At 31.8% G+C, this 11933-nt stretch overlaps 2 protein-coding genes across 2 annotated transcripts; both read right to left on the reverse strand.

Annotated features, from left to right (window-relative positions):
- Positions 1-8197: 8197 nt before the first annotated feature.
- On the reverse strand, positions 8198-9583 carry LOC107894154 (zinc finger protein CONSTANS-LIKE 1). The gene is made up of 2 exons (XM_016819376.2): positions 8820-9583; positions 8198-8725 (listed from the first exon to the last, which is right to left on the reverse strand). Exons 1-2 carry the CDS (start codon positions 9441-9443, stop codon positions 8516-8518), a joined length of 834 nt encoding a protein of 277 aa, XP_016674865.1. The 5' UTR covers positions 9444-9583; the 3' UTR covers positions 8198-8515.
- A 381-nt stretch (positions 9584-9964) lies between these two features.
- On the reverse strand, positions 9965-10734 carry LOC107894945 (uncharacterized). Its single transcript, XM_016820106.2, has 2 exons — positions 10445-10734; positions 9965-10247 (listed from the first exon to the last, which is right to left on the reverse strand). The coding sequence occupies exons 1-2, from the start codon at positions 10575-10577 to the stop codon at positions 10060-10062; spliced, it is 321 nt and encodes a 106-aa protein (XP_016675595.1). The 5' UTR covers positions 10578-10734; the 3' UTR covers positions 9965-10059.
- Positions 10735-11933: the final 1199 nt, after the last annotated feature.

Below are 11933 nucleotides of genomic sequence, written 5' to 3' on the forward strand. Positions count from 1 at the left end.
CATGATTTAGCTAATAGTAGAATACAAACATCTGAGCATGGGACAAGTAGTAGTGTTCCAATTTCTCCGATGCAAGAACAGGAACTTAGAAATATGTTCTATGGGTTTATGAACAAGTGGTTTAATGAGATGATGCAAGAAAGAAATCAGGCTCAGCAACCTCTTCCCCCTACTGCACCATATGTAGAACCCCCGGTTACTCCTCCACCTCCTCTGGTAACTGAATCTAGTAAGCGTTCTCCAGAATATATTAAGAGTTTTAAGAGAAATGGTGTGTTTCCCAGATGATTATTTGAGATGTGTTGTTTCTTTATTAAAAGAAAAAGCTTATAATTGGTGGGAGACTATAGAGGCTGTGGTACCAGAAGAGAAAATCACTTAGGAATTTTTCCAGAGTGAGTTTAAAAAGAAATATGTTGGTAAGAGGTATTTGGATAAAAAGAAAAGGGAATTCTTTGATTTGCGACAAGGAAATCTGTCAGTAGCTGAATATGAGAGAGAGTTTGTATACCTCAGCAAATATGCTCGAGATATTGTATTAAATGAGGAGGAAATGTGTATTCGATTTAAGGAAGGGCTAAATAATGAGATCAAAATGATGATTGGGGGCACAAAGATACGGGAATTTGTTATTCTGTCAAATCGTGCTCAAAAGATGGAAGAGGTGTACAATAGAAAAATGCAATGGGAAAGAAGAAATAAAGAATCCTATAAGAGAAGCTCCTCCAAGTCATTTACAACATTTTTAGTTAAAAAGTTTAGAGATGATTTTTAGTCGACCCACTTCAATGCCGGAATGATCTAACAAGAACAAGACAACTCAGCAAGAATTTGGGGTAACTATTAAACCTGCAGCTAGTGTGGGTAGTGTACAAAATGTACCGAGGCCTAAATGCAAATACTGTGGGAAGTATCATCCGGGTGAATACAGAAGCAAAATGGGAGCCTGTTTTAAATGTGGAGCTACTATCATTTCATTAAAAATTGTCCTCAACTACAAAAAGAGGAAGATGAACAAAAAGAAAAGTAAATAGTCACTTCTCAAAGAAGTAAACGCTTAAGTCAAAGTAGTGCCACTGGGGCTACCCATTCGACTGTGAGAGATAAAGCTTCTCGGTCAGAAGCTTGGGCACCTGCACGTACATATGCTATCCGAGCTAGAGAAGAAACAGCAGCTCCAAATGTAATTTCTAGTACTTTCTATCTTTTTGATGATTCTATATATGCATTGATTAACCTTGGGTCTACACATTCATATGTTTGCACTGCATTAGCATCAGAAAAGGAATTGTCTGTTGAATCTATTGATTATGATGTTCAAGTCACTAATCCAATAGGCCAAAGTGTAGTAGTTGATCTAGTGTGTCGTGATTGTCCACTGAAAATAAAAGGTTGTGAATTCCCTGCTGATTTGATGTTGCTATCCTTTCGAGAATTTGATGTCATTTTGGGAATGGATTGGTTGATGAAGCATAATGCTATAGTGAATTGTAAAGAAAAATGGATTGATCTAAAATATCAGACAGGTGAAATGATTACTGCTGAATCTAAGAATTCGAAAGAAATGGTCAGGATTATTTCAACTTTATCAACCCAAAGGTTAATACGGAAAGGTAATGAGGCATTTTTAGCTTACATTCTTGATACCTGGATTTTGACTCTAAGCTAGAATGGTTACTAGTGGTTAATGAGTTTATTGATGTGTTTCCTAAGGAATTGTCAGGTTTACCACCAGACCGTGAAGTTAAATTTGTGATTGATGTGATTCCGGGAACAACTCATATATCCATAACACCGTATAGAATGGCACCAACCGAGTTAAAAAAGTTGAAGACATAGTTACAAGAGTTATTAGACAAAGGGTTCACCAAACCACGTATGTCATCTTGGGGTGCACCTGTTTTATTTTTGAAAAAAAAAAGATAGATCTTTGAGACTGTGCATTGATTATAGACAGTTGAACAAAGTTACAATTAAGAACAAATATCCATTCCCATATATTGATGATTTGTTTGATCAGCTGAAAGGTGATGCAGTATTTTTGAAGATAGACTTCAGATTTGGGTATTATCAGTTGAAAGTTAAAAAGTGTGATGTGCTGAAGACTGCTTTCAAAACTCGGTATGGTTATTATGAGTTCTTAGTAATGCCATTCAGTTTGACTAATGCACCTGCTATTTCATGGATTTAATGAATCGAATTTTCCAACCATATTTGGATAGATTTATAGTTGTGTTTATTGATCATATACTAATCTATTCCAAGATAGAATCCGAGCTTGCACAACACTTGAAAATTGTATTATAGATTTTGAGAGAAAAACAATTGTATGCAAAGTTTAGCAAATGTAAATTCTAGCTCCACGTGGTTTGATTTTTGGGTCATATTGTGTCAGCTGAAGGGATTCGTGTGGATCTGAGCAAAGTATCTACAGTGGTGAATTGGAAAATTCCAAAGAATATAATAGAAGTGCTAAGTTTCCTAAGATTAGTAGTATACTATTGTCATTTTATTAAGAATTTCTCAATGATCGCTTCACCGATTACCCGATTACTTCACCGATTACCCGATTACTATAGAAGAATGTTGAATTTGTGTGGTCTGATGAATGTCAGCAAAGCTTTGATCAGTTGAAGAAGATGTTGACAGTGGCTCCAGTTTTGACTCAGCCAGAATCTAGAATTCTGTATGTTGTATACAATGATGCGTTTTTCAATGGTTTGGGTTGTGTATTAATGCAATCAGAAAAAGTAATGGCCTATGCTTCTCGGCAATTAAAATCGCATGAGAGAAATTATCTTACACATGATCTTAAATTGGCCGCAATTGTTTTTGCTTTGAAAATTTGGAGACACTATTTATATGATAAGAAATGTTATGTATATACAAATCATAAGAGTTTGAAGTATTTGATAACTCAGAAAGAGCTGAATTTGAGACAGAGACAGTAGTTAGAGTTGCTAAAAGATTATGATTTGGTTATTGATTATCACCCGGAAAAGGCTAATGTGGTTGCAGATACAATTAGTCGAAAATCGTCATTGTTTGCACTTCGAGCGATAAACGCTCATTTATTTCTTAATGAAGACGATTCTGTATAAGCAGAATTGAGAGCAAAACCTGTGATTCTTCAGTGGATTTGGGAGTTGCAAGATGATAACCCGAAATTGGTGTTGAAAAGACAGATGGTTTGGGACAATTTGAGTTTAGAGTATACCATTGATGATAACGGTATGTTATATTATTGCAACAGAATTTTTGTTTCGAATAATTCTGGTTTGAAAAATGATATTCTTTCTTAAACTCATAGTATCATGTATTCTATTCATTCGAGTTAAAATAGACTTTTCACTTGAGATGTTAGCAGAATTATACATGTCTGAGATTGTAAGATTACACGAGGTTCCAACATCTATTATTTCAGATTGAGATCCGAGATTTACATAGAGGTTTTGGAATAAACTACAAGAAGCCCTAGGTACTAAGCTAAATTTCAGTACAGCATTTCATCCTTAGATTGAGGGGTAATCAGAACTAGTGGTTCAGATTTTAGAAGACATGTTGAGATGTTGTATACTCGAGTTTGGAGATAGCTAGGAAAGGTATTTATCTTTGGCTAAATTTGCTTACAACAATAGTTATCAGTCCAGCATAAAAATGGCACCATTTGAATCTCTTTATGGAAAAAAATGTAAGACTCCATTGTATTGGTTTGAATTGAGTGAATCTAAGTTAGTTGGAGTCGACTTGATCCGAGAAACTGAAGAAAAAGTTCGAATCATCCGGGATAGTTTGAAAGCAGCTTCTGACTGTCAGAAATCATATGCAGATTTGTAAAGAAGAGATATAGAATTTGCAGTTGGCGATCAAGTGTTCTTAAAAGTTTCACCATGGAAGAAAATATTACCGTTTGGCAGAAAAGGGAAATTGAGTTCAAAATTTATTGGACCGTATGAGGTTAATGAAAGAATTGACCCTGTAGCTTATCGGTTAGCTTTGCCTCCAGAACTTGAAAAGATTCATAATGTGTTCCATGTATCCATATTGAGACGATACAGATCAGATCCTTCACACGTGATTCCTCATACTGAAATTGAATTTCAACCGGATATGACTTTTACTCCCTGTATTTTAATTTTGAGACATTTGAATCCCTATATGTTTTCTAATTTAACAATTTTGGTCCCTCTATCAATTTTGCTATTAGAATCATTGGTGTGCTTGTTATAAAAAAGGGTAAAATAACTTTTTAGCCTTCAACATTTACGTTTTTTTTATTTATTTGGTCCTTACTCTTTAAAAAATACATAAACAATTACAAAAATGTTTTAAAAATTCAAAAAAATTTCATATTATCAATAAAAATTAAAAAAAAATTGGGAAAAAGTTAAAACGCTTTAAAATTTTAAAAATATGAAAAATTTAAAAATTTAAAAAAAGTATCATTCATTCTAAAGAAGGAGAAATTTTGAATCAATTCAAATTCATTATCTATTATTATTGTTTATTTCTAATTAAATTAATTTAATTAATAAAAAGATAAATTAAGAAATTAAATCTTTTAGAACTCTTTTATAAAAAAAGTCATATTCTTTAAGGATTATTTTTTCTCTAATTAATTAAATTAATATTAGATAAAGTAGAACACTCTAATGAATAAGTTAAATTTTACAAGAACTCTCTTTTACTTGACAGTTCGACAGCCATTTTACACATCCACAAGTTCAAGAAGTTTAAAAATCCTCTGCAAAAATCTCTGAAGGAATTGAAGAACTTGAAGAGATTTTGACGAACTCCATATCAGTTTTGAAGAAAAGTCGCCTTTCGCTCCAATTTAATCAAGGAAAGGAAGTCAAAATTTGTTTATGAAGAAAGTTGCCTTTTGATAATATTCAACCGAAGAAAAAAAGTTAAAACTCGTTTCAAGAGTAAGTCACCACGACACCTGAAGCAAACTGAACCACCCAAGATTAAGGGTGAGTTTGGATGGGCGGTGCATTTAGCTGCAGTTAGTGTAAAAACAGCGGTGACGGTGAGATTAGATATTGTAACGATACTGTAGCGTGAGACAAAAAGTAAGCTAAACGCACCTCACCGTAGTCAATCGCCCATCCAAACGAAGCCTAAGTCTAGATGACCCTTGGATCCAAACTCTCTTCAGACTCGTTTTCAAGATCAAGTTTTGATGACCATTGAAACAGATATCTCGATTCAAGATCAAGTCTAAAAAATCCTTAAATCTAATCAAATTAAATTAAATTCTCAAGCAATCTCACTAAACTCGACATCAAATCTCGACAACCATTGAAACAAATCATATCCTTTCAAAACCAAGTCTAGATAGACTTTTGGATTGAAGCTCCATCAAATGTATTAAAGAAATTTCAAAGATAATACTCTTGTCTAAATAAATTGACTTCAAATTTTTCAAGTCAATATTTGATTCGAAATTTGCGTATACACACTCCATGAATGACAATAATGTCTCTTCAAACTTTGACCTCTTCGTCTAATTCATATAAAATCATACTTGAATATATATATTTTTTAAAGTCAAATTGATAATAGATAAAAAAATATTTTTTATGTAAATTTAATTATAAAGCATATAAAAAATTTATACAGTATATTTAAATTTAAATTAATTATATATATAATTCGAATAAATTAAAAAACAACTTGTTAAACATTATTTAATATAAACTGAACGAATAGCTCAAACTTTAGAGAGATCTTATTACCATTAGAAGTGTTCATGAGCAACGCTAGACTGAGGCACAATTTAAAAAACTTTCTCAACTTCGAGTTGGTTTCACCCAAATGAACCATTTCTCTATTTAAAATAAATAACAAATTATTTTATATTTAAGTTTAATTATAAAAATTAGTATTGATATATTTCTTTCTAGTTCGATTGTTTTAAATAAGAAAACAAGTTACTTCAGGTTAGCCCAAAGTTAAACATATAAGCCTAAGCTCGTCCTAAAATGATTTGAGCCGATCGATGTACACCTTTTATTACCATTTAAGGATTTTAATTCGATTTTTTTTATATTTTTAAGATGTTTAAAATTTTTAAAATGATTTTATATTTTTAAAATTTAAGAAATTTTTTTCATGATTTTTAAAAATTTATACTTTTATGTTTTTATTTAGAACATAAAAAAATAAATAAAAAAAATTTAGTAATTTTTTAAAAAAGAACTTAAAAAAATAATGAATGGGCTAAATAGTTATTTTAATTTTTTTAACTACTACGTTAAAGTTGACTTTAACAATACAATTAGATAAAATCAAAAAGTATAAAAAATTATTATTTTAAAATTAAAATATAGAGAGTAAATTTTAAATTTTAACAAGATGTAATTATCTCCAATATATTTAAACCTGATTATAAATAACCAATATTTTTTTATTAATTATTTGTTGATGAAAAAAGAAGTTACCCAAGGTCTTCAAATAGGATTAGAAATTTGTTATTTTGTATATTTAAAAAAGGTGAGGTGTTCTAGACTACTCCTGCGAAATTAGGATGGAGAAACGACATATACTAGCTTCAATTTAACATAAGGTTGATGGGATAGAATATTGTTTTTAGTTTTACTTATTATTTTTTTCTTTCCCTTCTGATTAGAATATGATTTTGCACCCAAGTGAATGGTCTAAAATTGAAACTTAAAACACAAGACCCAAGCGTAGTCAACAAGTTAATTGTATTTTGAATATGAAAAATAAAACAAAAAAACGATATTCTTTTCGTCAGTCATTGTCTTAAAGATGATGGAAAGTCAAGGTCAGCAGCAGAATCCTAAGATGAAATCATAACACCATGACCCTATAATAAATATCTGCACACTTGTTGTTGACAACATTTTCTTATGCATATGCCCACCACAACTTCCCCCCAACAATTTTCCACCGCTAATTATCCCCCAATTCCATCCTTTTCATGGGGGTTCATTATCCTATTGTAAATTGAAATTACAGATCCATCCTTTTCATGGGGGTTGATTTATCCTATTGTAAATTGAAATTACAGACTTTTGTTAGTTTCTAACATTCTAGTTTCCCTACCCACCTGATGTGAGAGCTGGCGGGCCATCACCCTTTTTTCTTAATTTATTATTCAAATCAAAATTCTTGGTTCTGGAAGCCTGCAAGTCATACATACCATAAGGAGGCCCCAGATAATTATTAAACAAACACAAAATATCTTCCTTCTACCTCATGTTGAATACATCTACTTAAACACGCATACCAACTAGAGCAGTTAGACTTAGACTACATAAATTTCAATATATAAACACAAACGAAGGCCATATGACTCACAAGTCCTTCATTTCTCACCAACTAAAATAATGGTTTTATTTCTCGCCTCTCAAGTTTGACCAAAATGACCCACACTAGTCACCGTGTGGGCACTAATCTTATTGCTTTGCTTGTTAATAATTAAAAACGGGTCGAGGGATTTTGATTCTTTTCAGTTGGAACTTGGAAGTACTCTAAACTGTTGACGTTCCATATGATCGACTGGCTATCAATTTAATTAAAATTAATATTATACATAACATGTTAATATATTATGTATTTAAATTTAGATGAAATTTAGGATATTGATTCTTTTGAGAGAAATTTTTAAAATGCTGTATGATGAGTAGTAAATTAGGCTCTCAATAATCAAATGTATTATCTTGAGCTCGAGATGGTCCGGGCTTTGTCTCCCAACTCTGCACAACCTCAAGGGTTCACGAAGTGAGATCATCTCAATTTGTAGAGAAAGTACGTACCAGAAGATGCGTAGATAATTAATCGATAGTCACACACAATGTGAATCAAACTACCAACCAAAGTACAACTAGCCCAAGTGATATCATCTCTCCTTGAAAAGGCTACCGTTGATTGATGGTTCGATTCGCATCGTGCGCGACTCCATCAATTAATTATCTATGTGTTTTCTAGCTATGTACTCTCTTCACCAATCTAAGGGTTCCCACCCATGAACCTTTGAACCTTTGAGACTCTTTGCAGAGTTCGGAGAAAAAATTCAATAATACTTTTTGTTTTTAAGGACCTAGCCGACTGATTCTTTGAAAACTTCTTGCGAGGGAGCAGGCCGCTCAACAGATTCCTTAAGTGAACGCCAAATAAAATCTAAAACTGAAGGGAAAAGAAGAAGAAAAACGCTGGGAACGACGTCTGTTTAAGATGATAATGCACTAATTCACCACTGTTAAATTTCAGAATTACAAAACCTCGAAAGATATCAAACTAGTAAAAATCTTAGATGATAAGCACAAATGAATTACAAAATCTCTGACAGAGAGAGATTAAACTAGTAAAATTCTTAGGTGATGAGCACAAACTAATTACTACAAGGGTCAACAATCCCATCAATCATGGACTACCGTTAGAATAGGTTAGATCATCAGAAATATCAGGCCTAACCAACTCAAATCTCAAATTGGACTATTACTAACAGAATTTAGGATATTTGTTACGGGATTTTATCAGAGCTCTAATTTTTACCTAATGACTGCGTACTCGCCGCGCCTCTCGAATCGGATTGAAACTGAACCGTACCCTCCGATTCGATGATCGGTTGGTCTTTTAGCACCCTCATAGAGTCAACAGAAACCGCCTCCTCCTCCTCCTCTGCTCTATTCCGAGTCGCCAATACAGTACGGTAACCGTACCTCCGTTTAGGAGATGAAAGATCCAGATCGTCCTGCAAATAACAATGATAGATGAAAATTAATTAACAAATCCAAAAAAGGAAAAAATTTAAAATGAAATAACAAAGAGAAAACGAGGAAACCAACCTGAGAACGAAGATCTGAACCATTTTCTCTCAACCTTTTCAACGGAAACAAATTTGTCGATTTATAGATCTCTCTTTCGCCATCAGAGGATTCTTCGCTACTGGATGAACTTGAAGCCGGCGGAGGTGTATTTGCAACTGCAGACCACGGCACGACCTGATTATCTTCATCCTCCTGCACATCATCATCGGAAACAGCTCCTCCATCGTTGCCTTCCCCGTCCTCATCATCGTTTTCTGCTTCGGTGTCTTCTCGATCGCCGCCGTCGACGCAGCTCTCGCAGACGGAGACCGTGTGACCAAGCTTTGAACCAGCGGCTCTCCACGGAGTGAGAGACTGGCACGCGTGACAGAGAAGACACCTGACGTGTCTCGCTACCAGGAAGTTGGCTCCGTGCACTTTAGCATCGCAGTCCCAGCACAAACTTGCTTGGTCCGATTCACAATACGTCCTTGCCGCCAAATCACAGAGCTCACAGCTCTTCATTTGATCTACGAAAACAGAGAGAGATGCTTCCGCTCTTTCTTCTTCTTTCGTTTTCTCAGAGAATATTTCTCTTTCGATTTCTTTCAAGAAATTTCTCTTTCTTGGAGCGATTGAAAAAAGGGATGAGAAAAGAACCATCAACCCTGCTGTGGCTTATAGTAACAGCCTTCCTTTTGCTTTCAAATTACAAAGTTGCCTTTTAGAATAATACTCCCAGTATACCAACCATGCTGGCTGTGGCACCACCAATTACAAAATATTGTGTTTACAAAACTATACTTGCATAATTTAAGTTCTCTTTTACTTTTTATACTTGTATAAATGTACAAGATTACTTTTTTCACCTTTGACCTTTATTATTTTTACTATTTTTTTCTTATACCTCATACTTAAATTTTAGATCTTTGTGTTTAAAATTAATTTTAATTCTATAAATAAAGTAGTGGTGGTGTATAGTTTTATAGTTTTCAATCTTCTAATTATCTAGATTTTTTTCAAGGCATAATTATCTAATATTTTGTCTTAATTATTTAATAGTGAATTAAGATTATTTACATTATACATTTTCAATACATAAAACCCTATAATTAACTCAAAAATTTAAATAGAAATTAAAATAAAATAATAATAATTATCTAAATAAGATATATTTTATTTTATTTTCCTATCCGACATACATAAAAAGAAAAAAGGAATTTACTAAAGCTTGTCAAGTAAAATATGAATTAAAATAAAAGGGGGGCAAACATGTCATTTAGGGAATAGTACGGAAAGAGAAAAACTGTAGTGAGGTGTGGGAGCAGAAAACGATCAAAGCTGTGGTATAACATATGCCATGTGTGAGAACAACAGCTTTTGTGGCATATAAATTAACCTCTTCCCTTCTGCTTCGGCCTTTGGCTCCGTTGCCACGGTTTGTTGCATTTGTTTGGGGATTTTTACCTATATAGTATTAAAAAAAAAACTAAAATAAGTCAACTTTAAAATTATATATGGGAATGGTATACGCAGGGTGGTGCCGCCTATAGCAGAGGCGTGACCACCTTGCCACTTCACACCACCTGACACAAAACAAGTAAAAAAAAACAGTATAAAGTTGAAAAAAAAAAGCTAAAACCGAAAAAAAAGGTTGCACATACTGGTGGTGTGCCTGCCACAGGCGGCACCGGTGGTGCCAGTGCCAGTGGCAGCACCGTTGGCCGGATGTGACCACTTGGTCACGGGGGGTTTGGGAGGTTTTGGGGGTTTTGTCTTGTTCCCCTTTGGAACCATATATTATGGTCCCCTAGCTCATTTGGGGAGAAGAAAGGAGAGAAAAGAAAGAAGAAAAGAAGAGAAGAAGAAGAAGAAGGAGCAACCAGACGTGAGCGAAGGGAAGAAAAAAAAAAGAAAAAGAAAAAGAGAAGAGAAGAAAAGGGAAGGAAGGAAAAAGAAGGTTTTAAAGGGTAAAATTTTTTTAAGCAAGTATTTATTGTTGATTTTAATTTGATTTAATTTAGATTTAATTTATAAATTTATTTTTTTGCAATGTGTTATTTGATTAAAAAGATATATATTAAGGTATGTTTGTATTTATTTTATCTTTTTATTCATTCATTCCTAATTTATTTTTAATTTTTATTGAAGTAAAAAAACTTATGTATGTTATGTGTAAAGAACGTTTTATTATTATTATTTTATGTAACTTATTTGTTAAGTGTGTTTCAGGTTAATTAGATATATTTTTTATAAAATTTCTTTGGCATGTTATATTCTGATTATTTTATTTATTTTTATTTTTTATATGATATGATTTTTATACTATTTTACAAAAATAGTATAAAAAAAGAAAATATGAAAAATATATCTTAATGAAAAAATAAAATACGAAAAGAAATAGAATATGAAAAAAATACAATAAAATACTAAAAATAGTATAAAAATAAAATACGAAAATATTATATTTTAAAAAATAAATTTCGAAAATTTTAAAAATATAAACAAAGGGACAAAATTAGGGTTATTTAAAAAACACTAAAATAATACATTTGAAACATTATGTACTAAAATAAGATAAAAAATAAAATACGAATATTTTAGAAATATAGATAATAAAGGGACAAAATTAGGGTTATATAAAAAACACTAAAGTAATACATTTATGTACTAAAATAAGATAAAAATAAAATCTGAATATTTTAGAAATACAAATAATAAAGGGACAAAATTAGGGTTATATAAAAAACACTAAAGTTATACATTTATGTACTAAAATAATAAGATAAAAAATAAAATACGAAATAGTATATTTTAAAAAATAAAATCCGAATATTTTAGAAATACAAATAATAAAGGGACAAAATTAAGGTTATATAAAAAACACTAAAGTAATACATTTATGTACTAAAATAAGATAAAATATAAAATACGAAAATAGTATATTTTAAAAAATAGAATCCGAATATTTTAGAAATACAAAATTAGGGTTATATAAAAAAACACTAAAGTAATACATTTATGTACTAAAATAAGATAAAAAATAAAATACGAAAATAATATATTTTAAAAAATAGAATCCGAATATTTTAGAAATACAAAATTAGGGTTATATAAAAAACACTAAAGTAATGCATTTATGTACTAAAATAA

This window comes from Gossypium hirsutum, chromosome A13 (assembly GCF_007990345.1).
Source record: "Gossypium hirsutum isolate 1008001.06 chromosome A13, Gossypium_hirsutum_v2.1, whole genome shotgun sequence".
Lineage (NCBI taxonomy): Eukaryota > Viridiplantae > Streptophyta > Magnoliopsida > Malvales > Malvaceae > Gossypium > Gossypium hirsutum.